This window comes from Myotis lucifugus, unplaced genomic scaffold (genome assembly GCF_000147115.1).
Source record: "Myotis lucifugus unplaced genomic scaffold, Myoluc2.0 scaffold_8, whole genome shotgun sequence".
Lineage (NCBI taxonomy): Eukaryota > Metazoa > Chordata > Mammalia > Chiroptera > Vespertilionidae > Myotis > Myotis lucifugus.
The window spans coordinates 3,894,427-3,912,627 of NW_005871056.1; the positions used below are offsets into that span (position 1 = coordinate 3,894,427).

At 38.8% G+C, this 18,201-nt stretch overlaps 1 protein-coding gene across 1 annotated transcript in view; it reads left to right on the plus strand.

Moving 5' to 3' along the window:
- COL6A6 (collagen type VI alpha 6 chain) overlaps positions 1-18,201 on the plus strand; it is a 95,416-nt gene that overhangs the window by 31,107 nt on the left and 46,108 nt on the right. Inside the window, 8 exon segments of the mRNA XM_014450721.2 lie at positions 1,228-1,299; positions 1,386-1,412; positions 1,747-1,791; positions 1,882-1,935; positions 3,031-3,093; positions 6,802-6,867; positions 8,103-8,156; positions 17,245-17,280. Coding sequence (XP_014306207.1) covers positions 1,228-1,299; positions 1,386-1,412; positions 1,747-1,791; positions 1,882-1,935; positions 3,031-3,093; positions 6,802-6,867; positions 8,103-8,156; positions 17,245-17,280 — 417 coding nt within the window.

The window sequence follows — 18,201 nt, forward strand, 5'->3', positions numbered from 1 at the left end:
TCTTACCATTTGCCACATTATTTACCAAAGTTTTCACTCACAAAGGTATGTTATTCATTATAGGCACAGTGTTAGGCCCTAGAAATAAAAATAAAAATCAAGTATGGTTCCTATCTCAGGTAAAGTCTAGACTAGTAGGAAGGCAGATGAGACAACCATGTTTTCAGCTGTTACACACAAGGACCGTACTCGAGGTACAGTGAGATGCAGTGTGACAGAGTGTAGCAGAACAAATACCTAACAGCCTTGGTGGAAGTTGGGGCTTAGAAGAAGAAGGCTAATGCTTGGGCAGACATCTGAAGGACAAACAGAAACTTATCCGGGCAAAGTTTGTGGGGGAGAACATTCTATTACAGAGTGAACAGTGCGTTCAAGGGCACGAGTCATAATTGTATGTTTGCAGAATGGCACATGGTCAACCTGGATGGATCCCAGTTCACAGTGAGAGGAGGTTATATGTCAAGTAAGACTTCGATTACTGGGAGTCTTGAATACCCTGTGAAAGATTTGGAGGTGCCTTCCAGGTGGTGGGCAGTCATTGAATGATGTTATGCATAGAAGTAAAAATGATGGGGCTATGGATTTAGGAAGCATACCCAGGCGATATTATGGATGATGATAAGGCAGGGATTACAGGTGGGAATCATGCAGTAGTAGGCGCAAGGCAAAGTGGTCTTAATCTTAGTATGAATGGGGGACAGTATGAATGGAAGTAGAATGAATATAACTTACTGACTACTGGGGAGAGAGAAGCTGAAGATGACACCTTTGTTTCCAGCTCACAAGATGAACAGACTGGTGGGGTCACCATGACAAGGACTGCAGGAGCAGTATTTATTTAAGTAAAAGAGAGAAGGATTTTGGTCTAGAAATCATGCCTCTTGCTTAGTTTATATCTGAAGCATCCTTCTCTGATGTCTCACCGAATTTTTGTTATCTGTTCCTGAAATGCCTCCTGAAATCTTGAGACTACATCTTAACTGCTGGTTGTTTTATTTAGATACTGTTCTACCCATGACAGCATCCACATGAGATCTAAAGCAAAACAAAGTTGTCAACAGACTAGGTCTGATTTACTTCCATTCTTAGTTTGTATAAACATGAATTCTGGATTGTAAACTATGAGCAGTCACACATTTTTTTTCCAACACAAAAACTTGTCAAATTTTCAAGACAGATTCCAGATTACAATATAAAAAGCTCACCTGGGTCTGTACTCTTTCTCAGGGAGAAAGAGGAGCTACTGGACCAGTGGGAGAGCAAGGTACTAAGGGATGCTATGGCGCCAAAGGTCCTAAGGTAAGGGTCACAATAGACATTGTGAAGTCTTCCCAACATTAATTCTTTTTTCTTACACTAACTGCTACTGTCCTTTCTATTTTCAGGGACACAGGGGACTATATGGACAGGAGGTATAGTACCAAACATAATCCATTTATCTTATCATCTGCTACCTACAAATATTTTTATTTTTGAGATTATTGACCAGTAGATTGTATGCATGAAGTTTCTGTTGACCTTCCTTTTTTATTGTCAATGATTTAACTTTGTTTATTCCTGTATTTTATTGCAGGCAATGTATGTTATTTGTTGATCATTTTTATTACTAAGTAATCTTTGATATTACACAAGGCCAGCCTAACAAAGAGGCTGTCTATGAGACACAAAATTCACCTTTTTGTTTGGTGTCTGACCTCTTTGCATATAAATGTAACGCACTCTATTCTGATCACACCTGTCTTTTAGGGTGAAGTTGGGGAAGACGGAATTGATGGATTAAATGGTGTACAGGTAGAGCTTTCTCTTTGTGCCATAAAGACCTTTCTGAGCTATTTTCTCATTAAGAAAATGGGAATTTGAATTTCTTCTTCTGTTTCTTAGGGTGACAATGGTCTTCCTGGAAGAAAAGGAGAAAAGGGTGATGAAGGATCCCAGGTAGGGATTCAGTAAATAGACAACATGAAAACTATATGGGGAATTAAAGATGTGATTAACAGAGTACAATAGTTACCTTAGGTGTATGTCATCTAGTGCCACAAAATTGCTTTGTGATAAACAATCACAAAACCTCAATCACATGCAACAATAAACTTTTATTTCTTATGTGTCTGAGACATTCAACTGATCTAGGCTGAGCATAGCTAACCTTAGCTCATGTAGGTTGGCTGGGGACTTTGTTCCACTTGTCGCTTATCCTATTCCTGGGACCAGACCGCTGCCTGTCCATGTTGACCATGACCTTTTCCTGGTCTTGGCAGAAGCATGAGAGGAAGTAGAAACACACAAGGTCTGTCAAGACTTCTTGAGGGCTAGGCTTGGAAATCTCACTGTGACGTTTCTATTTCTTTCTGTTGGCCAAATCACGTCACAGCCAAGTTCAGGGGTAGGGAATTTTGCCCCCACCTCCCTCCCCCATACACACACACACTTGAAAGGTACTACAGAGTTACATGGCAAAGAGCAAAGATTCAGAGAGGAGTGAAGAATTGGGGTCATTAATGAAAAGCAGCTACCACACCAAGAATGGTAGCAGAGTGTTGACAAGAGTATGGTTGCAGGCAGCACGTTGAAGGTGTAGGCTGCTCATTCCCATCTAGAACAAATACCAACAGCAGCCATACTTCCATCATGGACTTTATCTGTCTTTAGAGTGTGAACAGTTGAGTCAGAAACCCACTTTCTAGCTAATGCAACCACCTTGGGGAAATGGATAGTCTCTATGAATCCCAGCTGCCTCATTAAGAGAAAGATAATGAACAATACCTGGTTGATAAAGTAGTTGTAAAAACTAAACAAGATGATAAAGGTGTCTGGAACAGAGTTCACCATTGTGGCAGATAATTGAGGTCACTCTTAAATTATTCATATGATGCCTGAAACTATTTTTTTGGTTGTTCCTCTTTCTAGTTTAAAAATAACTTTGGAAAAAATATGTAATTATTCAAATCAGGGAGAAGATAAGCTCTTTGTGTATATTAATGTTATTTAAAAGTCTTGTTTTGTCCTTCTCCTGATTTTTATTAACTTTAGGGAAGCCCAGGAAAGAAAGGGCTTGCTGGTGACCGTGGAGCCAAGGGCCTGCGAGGAGACCCTGTAAGTGCTGGGGCTGTGCGGGCTGTGAACTAACATCAGGGCTCGGTCCCCATCCATATTGATAAGAGAGTAGCATCCCCACTTTAAGGTACTGCAGTAGCAATCCCGAGTTCACATCACCACAGGCACAATTGTGGAAGTTTAAAAGCAGGTTTGTCTTGTTAGATCCATGTCGTATACGGGATGAGACTGGGCAGTGAGAAGCCCTTGCCCTTCGTTTGCACATGTATTTTTTGAGAATACACATTCAGAATTGTCCTTGTGCTTCAGAGCTGTGAAGGGATTACAGTCTACTTCATCATCTTCCCCTGGGTACCTCAGAATATGGACAGAAGAGAAGAAACAAAGCCATATCTTTTTCCCATTCTCCAAGACTCTTGAGATTAAGCACATTAGCTTCATTGCTTCAACTCCAAGCAGCTGAGATTATGTGAGGCCAAACTTAAGACGCAAGGTGCTTGCTCTCACAGGGACATAACCCAGTTAACAGTGTACAAAGTGTTGATTTGATACATTTATGTATTGCAGTATGATTATCACCAGAGTGTAGCTAACTCCTCTATGATGGCACATAATTATCATTTCTTTTTTGTGGTGAGAACATTTAATATCTAGGCTTTCAGCAACCTTGAAGTATATAATATACAGTATCATTGTCTCTAATCACTATGCTGTATATTACATCTCCAGAACTTAATGAACTGTAAAATACATCAGAAAAGTACACAAATTGTCAGTGAATAGCTTGATGAATGTAAATACACCTGTGTACTCACCACCCAGGTAAAGAGAGAGAACATTAGACAACAATAAAGCATCTGGAAAAAAAAACCCTTATCTCTACTCCAATCTCTACCAGTCCTCCCTAAGCTAATCACTATCTTAGGATCATAAATTAGTTTTACTTGTTCTTGAGCTCTAAGTAAGTGAATTATTTATGATAAACTCTTCTGTTTCTGGCTTCTTTTGCTTGTGAGATTCATTTATGTTGTTGCAGATAACAATAGTTCATTCTATCTCATTGCTGTATAGTATTCCTCTGTGTGACTCTACTATGATTTATGTATCTATTCTGCTGTTCATAGACATTTGGGTTGTTACTGGGTTTTGCTATTATAAATAGCACTTCTATGAACATCCTTGTATGTGTCTTTGGGTGCACCGTTGCACACATTTCTATTGGGTCTATACTTTAGGAGTAGACTATCTGGATGATAATTTAAATGCCTATGTTCAGCTATAGTTTTATAGCCAAACACTTTTCAAAAATATTTGTACTAATTTGTACTCCCACCAGCAGTGTGCCAGAGCAGAATGGCTAAAATTTATAGACTGACAATACCAAGTGTTGATAAGGATGTGGGGCAACTGGGAATCGCACAGGCCCTTGTCTTTAATAACTCTTCCTCCAGTACACATGAGTTGATCAGAGAAATAATTTGATGCAATATATATTGGCAAATGTAAATGTTAGGTATGCTCTGAAGATAACTCTGTTTATAAAGTTGAGGAATTTACACTTGAACGCAACGATGCTTGCTAAGTGACATCTCCTGACACTCTGGTGACCTAAGAGTTTTCAAACAACTTCAAGCTATCTAATTAAAAACAAAAACTATCTACAAATACAGATAATAAGAAATAGCAGTTTACACACAAAGACATTTCAGTATATGATGGCCAAAAAACCACTTGGGGCATTGCTATAAAATTTCCATTCCCTTTGATCAGAATTCCCCCTAATTTTATGAATGATAATGTAACACCTTTAGAGGATCTGAATAATGTAAAAGGATTTCTATTTAAAAAGAAATGTTTTGTGACTTCAAGATGACTGCAAATTCAACCCACTAGAGCTTCTCCGTATTGTGCTGTTTGTCATTATACTAACTTCAGATGCTTCTCCAATGCATAATAATTCTTCCCAGCCACTTAGGAATATACATCTCAAATCGAAGACAACTCTGTGGTTTCGGTGGGTTGCTATTTCTGGAAAAAATTTAAGAAAAAAAAATTTTAAAAGAAGATTGATAGAATAAATAGAACACACACAATCAAATTATTTATAGGGATACATGCAAATAATTCAAACTCTTGAAAAATCTATGCTTATTCAGAGAGAAAGTCCAATCATACAAAAACCCAATCTCAGTTTGGCTGTTTGGAATTTCCAATTTTGACCAAAATATATATATATATTATCTCATGTAACTCGAGGGGGAGAACTGAGCTAGATCATTTGTCTGAGCTACAGAGTTCATCATTCTAAACCATACTATTATTAGAAGCCCTAGTTTAATAATAAATTTGTGATATCTGATGCTCTTTTGTCCACTTTCATAGAATTCGAAAGACTTGACAAGATCCCATTCAGACTAACCAAACAATTGGTCCACGTGTGAATTAGGATGTTCTAGTCAGTACAATGTGCTGGAATATGATTTTTTTAAATGTCATCTCTTCAATCAAATAGTTTAGAGTTGGACCACAATGCAAAGCTTTATACACCCAGTGTAATAAATTCTGGACTTTACATTACCTTCCTTTTCATTACATACCTTTCTCACCAAAATGTAGTTCTCTAATATTGTAACTTAGGTATACCCTGCTTGGAGAACTTAACAGAAATACTTAAACTTAAGAATAAAACAGAAAATCTTTGGCTTTGATATGTGGGGAAGAGAAATAATTTTTCATTTAAGTTTTAATAATATCAGTTATAAGTTCTAAGCCCGTCTTTTTTACTCTGTTAGCCTATAAACTCTGTGAGTCTGTGAGTGTAGAAACTTGTTTAAAAGCTTACTGAGTATCTGGAACAATGACATGTCCCTGTTGGTGATCACTAATTACTCATTGATTGGTGAAGGTAATCTGGGCTGCTGTCAGCCAGAGAGCCGGGCAGCTGACACTCAGCAGGACCGGGTAATTGTCCCCTCTCAGTTTATTGGAGCATTGACTGAATTGACTGGCTCCATTGATTGTCCGGGCATCATTGTGACACTGCTCTGTTTGTGGTCCTAACTACCCAAGATAGAAAGCTTTCAGTTTGGCCCACGTAAGATAATATCCTACAGTGTGTGCCTGTTTTCAGTGAGTTTCTGCTGGAACATTTGTTTGCATGTTGGGAAAAACTCCAGGATTTTCTGGAAACCAAAAAAGTAGGGCTAAGCATATGGGGAGAAAGCAGCCAGGCGTCCAAGAGGAGAAAGAGGGAGTGGATGGCAGATGCAGTCCTCTTGTGGTAGGTGGAGACCATTACGAAATTTGTCTTTTCTCAAGGGTAGGGGAGAGTAAAGCCTCCCAACCCTCAAGAATAAACTTGCCTAGACTCCCAGAAAAAAAAAGGAAAGTTAAGAGAAAGGACAGCAGTAGCAAGAAGAGATACCTCCAGACCCAGGATAAGAGTTGTCATAAACACAAGTTATCTCACTCTTGCTCCCCTTGGCAAGCTCTAGATTCCCTCCCCTCCCCTCCCCACGCTCACACAGGCACACACCTTGAGTTTCCACTCCCTTCTGATAATACAAAGCCCAGGAAGAAAAGAAAACTCTTGTAAGCCCTGTACAATCTTAGCCTATTTCTGCTTTCAATTGGGTTAGACTTCTGTCCACTTTGTGGTGGAGACTAAATATGTTATACACAAGTCACATTTTTTAAAGGTAAATGTTCAAAGCCTATTAATTTTTCTATTTCTTTTCTATTTTTTAGGGTCTTCCTGGATTTGACAACAGCATAGAAGGACCTAAGGGCTTGAAAGGAGAACGTGGAAGAGAAGTAAGTATGTGGGCATTTGAGAGGGAACTTATAATGATGCGGCAGCTGGAAGGCCCCAGAGTAGATATACTTCATGCAAAAAAAATTATGTTTAAGAGCAAAAGGGTCTTTTACTCCTTATCTGCTACTCTGGGACTCAAGAAACATTCTCTTCTTCTGAATTTGGGGTGACTTGCTTCACCAAGCCATACCCTTGAGGTCATCATTTATGAATGTAAACATCTACACTCTAACTTAACATGTAGGGCTAGCTAATAGAACTAGCAAGTGAGTTGTTGGCCTTTTCAGGATCCAGACGACACACCTCTTAACAAGACATCATATTCTTCATAGTATATGATTTTTAGAAAGTGCAAGATCTGATAGAGCTATACAGCTCACATTCTCAAGGCAGGTCTCCTGGGATTAATCTCATGGAATTTCCCAAGTAACAATTTGATCATCTTAACTTGTGTGTTTCTTAGAGTTTTAAAAAATTTTTATCTGAATAATAGGTGTCTCTGGATCTTCTTGCTAAGGAAGTTTCCTTGGCAACTCCACCCAGGGGAGAGGTCTGATATGGTGGGAAGACTTTGGTTTGGGGACTTTGTCTTTTACCATCTCTGTGGCCTTAGGCCACTTTCTGTAAACCTCAATTTTTTCATATGTAAAAAGAAGAGAAAAAGCCTACTTTTGACAGTTATGGTGGGAATTCAGTGACTAGCCCTGCCATGTCAGAAACCTTCAGGAAATGTTACCTGCCATTTTTTTGCTAAGTGACAAATGTCTCACTGTAGATTCATAAGTAGGCCTTTTCTATCTTGGGAAGACTTGTGAGTATTGTGAGATTTTATTCACATTAGGGTGTCATCTATACAGGTCAGCTAAACAGAACAAGAAGTCCAGAAGTAGACATCCAAACCAGTAGTACCTATACTGAACACGTGGCATGCTTTCATTGTCCACTCTGTGGGGATAGTTTGATTTAAATATTCTAACTACTCCCTGATTGCAAGTTATGCAGTGGTGATGAGCAGATGAAGCCATGCCCTTAGCATTTCGTCCTGTAGTTCCTCGTTACCCACAAAGAGATGGGATTTATGACCAGTGGGAGTAATGCTGCCTTCCAGAGGATGAATAACTCTCGGGGTGATGGGTACCTCACCTGCCTCCCTGGAGCAAACAAGCTAAGGTTGAAGAAGAAATGTGTCAATGCTGTGTAATTGCTGTCACACGTCTGTTTGTTCATTTGACAGGGTAGAAGAGGCTGGCCAGGCCCCCCTGGGACACCAGGCTCCAGAAGACAGACAGTAAGAGCCTTTCTAGACAAGGAGACGCGCACTGCGCTGGCAGCCTAGATTGCGATGGGAATGGCTGATTGTGGGGAGTGGTGGGGCGGTTCTGTGGGGGCTCAGAGCCTTGGGAAACTGACCTAGGCTGTCTGGGAGAACTGAGCTGGAAAAGGACTTAGGAAGGCCATGAAGCTCAGGCAAGAAGGTGCTGGCTGCAGGGGAAATGACCAATCAGGAGAAAGAGCTGGGCAAAGAGAACAAAGCCAGCTAGGGGAAGCATTGTCAGTTTCATCTCATGGCACACATAAACTAATTACTAAAATTCCGCAGCACACCAAAATATATGTTTTTTTGTCAATCTGACCAAAAAAAAAAAAATAGGTAAAATTTTGATCCATTCACACTAGACGGCTATTGTTGTGTTGGTTGTTGTCATTTTTTAAACATCCTTACCCGTGGATATGTTTTGATTGATTTTTAGAGAGAGAGGAAGGAAGAGCGAGAGAGAAACATCAGTCAGTTGCCTCCCGTACGTGCCTGACTGAGGATTGAACCTGCAATCTAGGTATGTGCCCTGACAGGGAATCAAACCTGTAACATTTTGGTGTACAGGATGATGCTCCAACCAACTGAGCCGCCTGGCCAGGGCTGTTGTCATTTTTTTAATTTGATAACCTATGGGGGGAAAGGTCAGAGCCCCTGACTAAATAGCCAGGTATTACATGTTTTAAAAATTCTTGTGGGACGCCAGTTGAAAATCACTGCACTAGGCTAATTAAAGTGGCCGGTGATGTTGTTTTAAATCCCAAACTCCATTCCTCTTCCAAGTTTTATAACTATATACTTAGCAAAGTGAGTCCTGGTATAGGTCCTCTCTCTGTTCTTCCAATTTTGCTACCTTATAAATATTTTCTTGATGGAATATAACAGCTGGTTCTATGAACTTCTGCCCAGAAAATACAATGAAAAATAAATGTGACTTATTAAACTAGTTTTTGTGTTCAGTTTTAAAAAATGACACGTTTATTGAGATATATTGTATTAGTTCCAGGTGTTCAACATAATGAATTGGATATGTGTATATGTGGCAAAATGATCACCACAATAAGTCTAGTTAACATCCATCACCACATGTAGTTACACATTTTTTCTTGTAATGAAAACTTTTAAGATTTACTCTCTTAGCAACTTTCAAACATACAATACAGTATTATTAAGTTAGTCACCATTCTGTACATCCTATCCCATGACTCGTTTATTTCATAACTGGAAATTTGTACCTTCTGACCACCTTCACTCATCTCACTCACCCTCTAGCCTCTGCCTCTGGCAACCACCAATCTGTTCTCTGTATCTGAGTTGTTGTGTTTTGTTTTGTTTTTTCAAGATTCCACATATAAGTGAAATCATACAGGTTTGTCTTTCTCTGACTTATTTTACTTAACATAAATGCTTCAAGGTCATTCCAAATGATTCTTTTTTAATGGCTGAATATTATTGTGTGAATAAATCCATTGTGTATATATTCCACATTTTTTTTAATTCACCCATTTGTCCGTGGACACTTGCTAGTAGGTTGCTTCCGTGTCTTGGCTATTGGAAAGAATGCTACAGTGAACATGGGGGTATATTTTTGAGGTAGTGTTTTCATTTTCTTTGACAAATACCCAGAAGTGGAATTGCTGGATCCTACGGTAGTTCTATTTCTGTTTTGGTTGTTTTGTTGTTGTTGTTTTTTGGGGGAGGGGGTTATATGTTGTTGTTTTTTTGAGGAATCTCCATACTTTTGAAAACATTATATATTTTTAGGGGTGTAAAAATATATACCTGAGAATAAAATTAGGTCATGTGCTTATGGAACCTTTTAGGATCTTTTGTATTTGCTTCTTTGTTTTTCTGTTATTATTTTTCAGTGAGTACTTTAAACAAAAGATTCTGTGCTTGACTTCTTGGAAGAGCACAGAGATTATAAAAGAATCTTTATCCAATAAGGAGAGATAACTTTGATAAAATATACTTAAATGCCTGCATTGGATTCTAAATTAAACCTGCCTCTTCTCATTTTGCAACATTTTCTTTCATTCTTTATTTAGCGATCTAGCCTTCTCCAACTTCCTTCACCTCCCCATCCACAAAATATACAATGTTTTAAAATTGAGCACAAATAAAAACTAGTTTGATATATTTCATTTATTATGCATTGTATTTTCTGAGCTAAAGTTCATAAAAACAGCTATTCTGCTCCATTGAGAAAACATTTTTCTATCTTGGAACACATTCCTTCTTTGCAAGGCAGAGAAAAAGAAATAAAAATAAAGATTACGTTTAAAATGTGCAGAATTTGGTCACAGTTGGAAAGCACTTTACTACTGCTGTTTTAATGCATGGAAAGATAAAGAAATACATTTGCTATTCATTTCACCTTCTGAGAGGGTGTAGCCAGCTTACATACCCTGAGAAAATATTTTGAACTTCAAGAATTTCATCTAAGAAATCCTAGCAGGAGATGTACTTTTATTATTTTGTAGAGGCTATAGACTCTCTAGAGGCGAATGCAATATGACCATGTGTTATTTAAACAGCACAACTCATGAGAAATATGGCCCCATCTTGGGTTTTAGATTCAGCAGTGTCATCCATGATTATAAGTAGGACTTCCAGCTAAAGATGGCAAAGTCAAGGTAGTATTCTTTTTCTTCAGAGAGGAAGGGAGGGGGAGAGAAAGAGAGAGATAGAAACATCAGTGATGAGAGAGAATCATTGATTGGCTTCCTCCTGCACACCCCTCCCTAGGGATCAATCCTTCAACCTGGGCATGTGTCCTGAGTAGGAATCAAATCAGGGCCTCCTGATTCATAGGTGGACGCTCAATCACAGAGTCACACTGGCTGGAACAAGGTGGTTTTTTAATACTATCCCCCTTTTGTGCAATTCACCAAAAACAACAGAAGAAATTTAAAATAGTTTAACAAAGAATGACCACAACTTTAAGCTGAACATGACAACTATTGGCCGACTATTTGAAAATCTGTATCCTAATGAGAGAGGCTTTGGAGAGCTGACACATACCACCTCAGACCTCGAGCCGGGGTAAGACTTTTCTAAAAGTAGCTGCCATGTTCCTGAAAAAGCTGCTGAACAAAATCCAGGGCTACTATACATTTTGAGAAGGTCAGGGTATATACTGATAGAAGCACAGTGTAGCAGAGGAGACAAATAATGAGAAGCTGAAGAATATTCGATTTTTAGTATTTACAGTGTAGCAGCTGAGGCCATGGAGGCTGGAAAGACAGGAGAAGAACAGTGACTCTCACAGCACAGAGAAACTATGGCTTCAAGGACTTTGTGTGAGTTCCACGAGTCTCTTAAATGCCAAAGTTTGAAGGAAGAGGGAGCCATAAGGTAAAAGAAATAATTCATGATGAGAAAGTATTTGAGACAACATACCTATATTAAAGCTATTGACCAAGACCAGCTACATCCCATTAATAGTTTTTCAATAAATAGGTGACCCTATTCAAAGGTGATTAATAATGAAAAATATTAATAATCTTCATTGTTAGATGATTACTAATCAGGACTTATGCATAGAAATTGCAAGGGGAAAAAAAAGAAATTGCAAGAAAATAAGAGGAAAACTACATGAACCCAGGGCAGATAAACCCTCATGAGCAGAGGAACTACTTCAGGGAAAGGTAAAACAACTCTGGCAAATAGTTCTCCAAAGTCTCAAAAAAAAAAATTAAAACAGTATGACTGCTCTAAAACAAGCCTAAAGAACTGATAAAATGAGAGAAAATGAAAAAAGCAAGCTGGTAATGCTTGGGGAACAATGGGAAATGAAAAAATATATAGAAGATGAGCTGTATTAGAAGCAACAAAAATTAGAATAAGTATGACTGAAAATATAGGCAGGCATCTATAATAATAAAAGTGTAATATGCTAATTAGACTGGATATTCTTCCTGACAAAGCTGGGTCTCCCGGGTCCCAGGTCCCAGGTGCCTGCTGGCGGCCAGAGGGAAGCCCGGGTCCCAGGCGCCAGCAGCCGGAGGAAGGAAGGCCTACTCCTGCACATATTTCGTGCATTGGGCCTGGAGTATGGAATAATAGGGATAGAATATCAACAGTGGAGAGCCAACAAATGTAGACTTTGCATTACTAAATTAAACCAAAAAATTTCAGAAATTTAGTAAAATATCACTTCTTGAAGCAAAAGCTCAAATAAGCAGAGAGAAAAGACATATTCTGACTTAGAAAAAAATTGATACGAATATATCAACACTGAGCCACCGCCTATTGAAATTACCAAACTTACTACATAAAGAAAGAATCATGAGACTTTCCAAGTGGAAAAAATAGAAAACAGCCTTCTTCCCAACATTCAGGGACAAAGGGAGCAGGAGAATGGCTACAGAGTTCTGAAATAGAGAGTTCCAAGATTTGTGTACTCACCCAAGTTGTCCTTTAAGTATATAAGTACTTAACGTGTCAAGCCTTCAAAAACTCAGACAACATAGCCCTCATGTTTCTTTAAAACTTTATAATAATAAATTTGAATCCCTCTAAGTCAGTGGTTCTCAACTTTCCTAATGCCGTGACCCTTTAATACAGTTCTTCATGTTGTGGTGACCCCCAACCATAAAATTATTTTCGTTGCTACTTCATAACTGTAATTTTGCTACTGTTATGAATGGTAATGTAAATATCGGATATGCTATATGTGTTTTCCGATGGTCGCGACCTACAGGTTGAGAACCGCTGCTATAAGTGTAGAAATAAGGCTAAACCACAGAAACTGTGATTACAGAACAAAATGTAAATTTTATACATTTGACAATCTAAAAATTATATGAAAATAGGAAAGTGGGAGAGGTGTAGGGAAAGTGCTGATATACTGTGTCCTCATTTCATTTTAGAAAGTCACCGTATAAGCATCATTTTAAGCTAACACATGTATTACTAAGCTACCCTAAACTCCTGAGTTTTTAAAATAATTATTCTTTTTTTTAGGAATGTATTATTTTTCATTGTCAAGAAATGTTACCACCTGACATTTCTAATTCTTTCAGTTTTATTTTTTTTACTCTATTAAATTCAAATACAATTAAATGTAATATTTTAATTTCAAAATAGCATGAATAGCACGATCCTTTTTTAATCCAAAGTACCACTATTTAGAACTCCATCTGTAAGTATGCATAAGAAGATGCCAGGAGTCATGATCATCAAATGTTAATGAGAGTTATTTTTAGATGGGGGATGTGGGATGGCTTTTAAATTTTTATTCTGTGTACTTTCTGCATTTGAATATTTAAAAATCAGCATGTATCATTTTTATAATACCAGTAAAGTCATTATCCTTTAGGAAAGAAGAAAAATCTATATCACTGACTGAAAAACTCTAAAATGTAGGTAATAACAGTCAGGACTCCTCAATGCTACAATATTCTGCTGAACTGATCAGTGATTGGAGGCTGGCCAGTGGTAGGGTGTGGCATGCAGGGAAATCTCATCAGTTGACCAAATCTGACCTTCCTTCATTTGGTAAGCTTATTGAACACCTACAATGTACCAGCAACTAACTGCTAGACCTACAAACTCAAATAAGACATATCCTTTGCTCTCAGGAAACTTAGAATCATGTTGCAGAGCATGGTGTCTCAACTTGCTATTGACATTTGGCCTAATTCTTTGTTGTGGGAGGCTGTCTTGTGCCTTGTAGGATGTTTAGTGCCATTCCTGACCTCCACCCATTGCCAGAATCACCCCTGACTTGTGACAAAAAAATCTCCAGATAATTGCCAGATGTTCCCAGGGAAGGAAGTGGGAGGTGGGGGAGCGGAGGAGGGAAGGGGGGTTTAATCCCCCAATGTTGTCAAGAACCACTGTTATAGAGGACAGACCTGTAGGTATAACAAGCACTGTGCCAGGAGTCTATAATGGATTGGTGATTGGGAGGAGGAAGGACCAGGGCCAGAAAGCTGAGGATGGCGTGGGGATTGGAATGGGACGTTGGCTCTTTCTGAGCCAGACTTTACTGAGAATAAGAATAGATCCTTGTGCCATGGCTAATGAGAAGCAACTGTAGCCTCAAACTAAAGCATGGTCTTCAGTCCTATTAAGTCCTGAGGTTATGTTAGTTATGCTTTTTCCCTTTTCCTCTCTCTTGGCACTATTTTAGGGACAGCTTGAAGTGCTCTAGGACAGTCATTTATCATTGTGAAGGAGTTTGCCGTTAAGATTCAGTATTGACGCCGAAACCGGTTTGGCTCAGTGGATAGAGCGTCGGCCTGCGGACTGAAAGGTCCCAGGTTCGATTCCGGTCAAGGGCATGTACCTGGGTTGCGGGCACATCCCCAGTGGGAGATGTGCAGGAGGCAGCTGATCGATGTTTCTCTCTCATCGATGTTTCTAACTCTCTATCTCTCTCCCTTCCTCTCTGTAAAAAATCAATAAAATATATAAAAAAAAAAAAAAGATTCAGTATTGCCCTGGCAGGGTAACTCAGTTGTTAGAGCATCATCCTGATATGCCAAGGTTGTAGGTTCAATCCCTGATCAGGGAACATACAAAAATCAACCAATGAATGCATAACTAAGTGAAACAATAAATATCTTCTCTCTCTCTCTCTCTCTCTCTCTCTCTCTCTCTCTCTCTCTCAAATTTTGAGGGGAAAAGATTCAGTATTAACGGAATGCTTTGCCATTAAGAATGTCCTTCTTTATTTTTCTGGGGATTCTGTGTCCCACATCAGTCCATACCTATCTGGGAAAGTGGGTCATGGTAAACCACCAGGAAGCCAGGCTATGAGGGACCAAGGGACTGAGGACTTTCCTGGGTCTTCTTACTCTCAGGTCTTCTTTGGGGAGATTTTCTTTCTGCTGTCCCCATTCACATTCCCTTTCACAGATGAGTAAGGCTGTCTGGATGTGCTACCAGACAACTATAAGCCTTTAGGCAAGTCGTTAAGATGTATAGAGACTTAATCTTTCCCATCTAAACATTTTAAAATTTGAGGCACAATTGTAAAAATCATCTCCCCTATTTCCTTGCGTTGTTTTTTTTTCTTATTATTTTCTTGCTTTCACACTTAACCCAGGTTATTTAAAACCCTGACATTCATAATGAAGGCACCAGCTGATTACTTCTGGAGATGTTTCCATTATTTGTGTGAATGGTAGATTATGGTCTGTCTCTACCACTAGGCTTACAAACTCCTGCATAGGGACAGGAGTCTGGTTTTTCTTACCACCACGTAGACAAGTGCCTCCAGGAAGCAGGAGTTCAATAAATATGTGTTAAGTCATTTAAATCAAGCTCTGTCAAGGTCAGACCTTAAAGACAGAACAAGTGTTTATTGATGATCTTTCAAACACTATGATAATGGACCAGATATTTGGATGTGGAGGCCTGTTTTTTATCCTTTATCATATAAGAAGCTCTTTATTTTGCCTAAAGGTAAGACTGCATTTCATTCCGTGTTCCTACCACAACCAGATGTGTCCACCTAAACCCTAGGTCTGACCATGTACATTTCTGCTCCAAGAACCCCAGTGGTTTCTGTTAAATGAAATATGAACCCTTCATCTAGTGTTTTCAGCTTTAGTAACCCTAATACTCACCTTTCTTCTCACATCTTAGACCCAGAATTGCCACTATAAAATACACCTCCTATTTTACTTTTACTTAGGCTGGTATCTTCTGCTAAAAAGAAGACTCCTTACATTTTCTCCCTGTAAGACTCCTACTCCTCCTCCAAAACCCATCTTTAAAATCTTTTCTTCCAGGAAGGTTTTTCCCGATTTCACCAACTAGAAACGATTGCTTTCTTCAAAGCCCATATTCCTACCATTCCCCCTTTCCTGTAGCATGTGCCATACTCTGCCTCATAAATACTCATTTCCTCCCGCCAAACCCAAAGAGTGAGGGTGCTCTGAGATCAAGGACTCTGTGTCTGTGGATATGTGTGTGTCATCCTTAAGCTCCTGTGGTTCCCATCCAATATGTGTTGTGGGTAGTTAGTCCTTGGTAGGTGTTTTTCTTAATGAAACTGAAGTGAACTGACTCCGAACAGATAAACCCTTGTGCTCAAGGAGGACAGACAGCTTCTTTCCCTCCCTCTGATAGGACTGAGACTTTCCTCAAAGCTGGTTCCTCAGGGTTTTCCAGAAGTGGGCCTCCAACCATTTCCCCAGATGCAGTCTGTTTCCTAGATAGTCATAAATCTGACTGAAATAATATTAGTAGAATTGAAGGTCTGCAATCTTGGCCTCTGAGAATTTTGAGCTGAATATTTCAAGTAAATTTCCATCAAGAAAATATTGTCTGATAGAGAGTGAATTTTCCAAATCCTGGATGTCAGTATTGCTATTACCTTACTGAGAGATCCTAATGTAGACAATAAAATGTCTTTGTCTCTTGATATCCAGATCTATGAAGTATTGATCTGGCATATATCCACACCTAACCTTACATATGCGAGTCTTAGGAAAAACCCACTTGATTATGGAGCACCATTCTTTTGATTGGATATTTTAATAACAAATGGAATTGAGTGACTTTTGAATGATGGTGGTGATTCATTTCTTGACAGGTATTTGGCTTTGGGGGGGATGGGTAAAATCAGTTTGGCTACCTTTAGCTTCTGACATTAATCTATAATAAAGTTCATGAAGTCAGTTCTCCCAGTTTTCCCATTTGGCTTCCTGCCTGCTGGCCACTCTATTCCTGATTTCTGGCTTACGTGGTCATACTTCGGAAAAATGAAAAGAAATAAAATTCAAACCAGTCAATTTTGGAGCTCCTGCAAGCAGCTCCAGTAACCATTTAGTGGAGGATGAATTATTGACCACAATCTGCTCTCATAAATATCTATAGATTTCAATTGTCTATGATCTTAATTCCCTATTGCCTTAGGATCGGAGTTCAGAGTTGGCAACATTTGGCTGTCATGGTACAGAGGATAATTGAATGTTTAGAGCAATATGTGGAAACATTTTGTAATGTTAGTGCCTTAAGATGCCGATTACTAATTTAAATGAAATATAACAAGCATTTTTTTTTCTCCAGAGTTACTGATATATACCTCTTCCTCCTATTTTAGGCAGCTCATGGCCGAAGGGGACATACAGGCCCACAGGTACACTTGTTTTTGATTTTTTTCTTAACTACATATGATAAATATTCTGTGTGCACTCAAAGAGCTGGAACCAAGACTCTGACACGTCTCTTTCAGGCCTGAAGTTCTTTTCTTTTTATGTGGAATAAAATGTTGGAAAACTTTAAGGCTACAATTTCAAACACTCAAATCTTAAAAGAATGTGAAAATGTGGGCACTTTATTCAAAGCCATAAAAACTAATGATAAGAGACATTACTTGGCCCCATTACTGTTAAATTGAACTTTGAATTACACAAACTCCAGTAACTCAGTTGGGGACTTTTCTTGTAGATTTTTGCTCAATTATCTCTGAAACCTTATTTAGAATTTACATAAACCCACTTTAAACCAAGAGAGTACAATAAAACCCTAATGTAGATGGTATTTCTGAATGCTTTGTTCAGAAGTGGGCTACACCAAATAGAATCACATCCCCCTTGTACATGTTGGTGATACATTATACATGCTTCGTGAGCCCACAATATTTATGAAAGAGCAGTGGTGACTTCGAATTTTTCGAAATTGAGGAAACAAACATCCTCATATTGAAAATACAATGAGGATGAGTAATAATAAATCCACTCTGAATCACATCATGGTTCACCCCCAGAATGTTAAAGAAAGCATCTTAAGCACCACCGGGAAAAGGCAGTTTTACCCGTGAAAGGAATAACAAATTAGATTGTAGCAGACTTCTGTTCACTAATAATACATGCCAGAGACAACACATTGATATCTTGCAGGTGCAGAGGCAAAATAGCTGTTAACCTAGAATTTTGTAGGTGGGTATACTATCAGTGAGGAAAACAGACATGTTCAGATCAGTAAAGACTAAGACTGTACCAGCCACAGACTTTACCCCATCCACACACATGCCAAGTTTAGACTTCAACAACAAAGC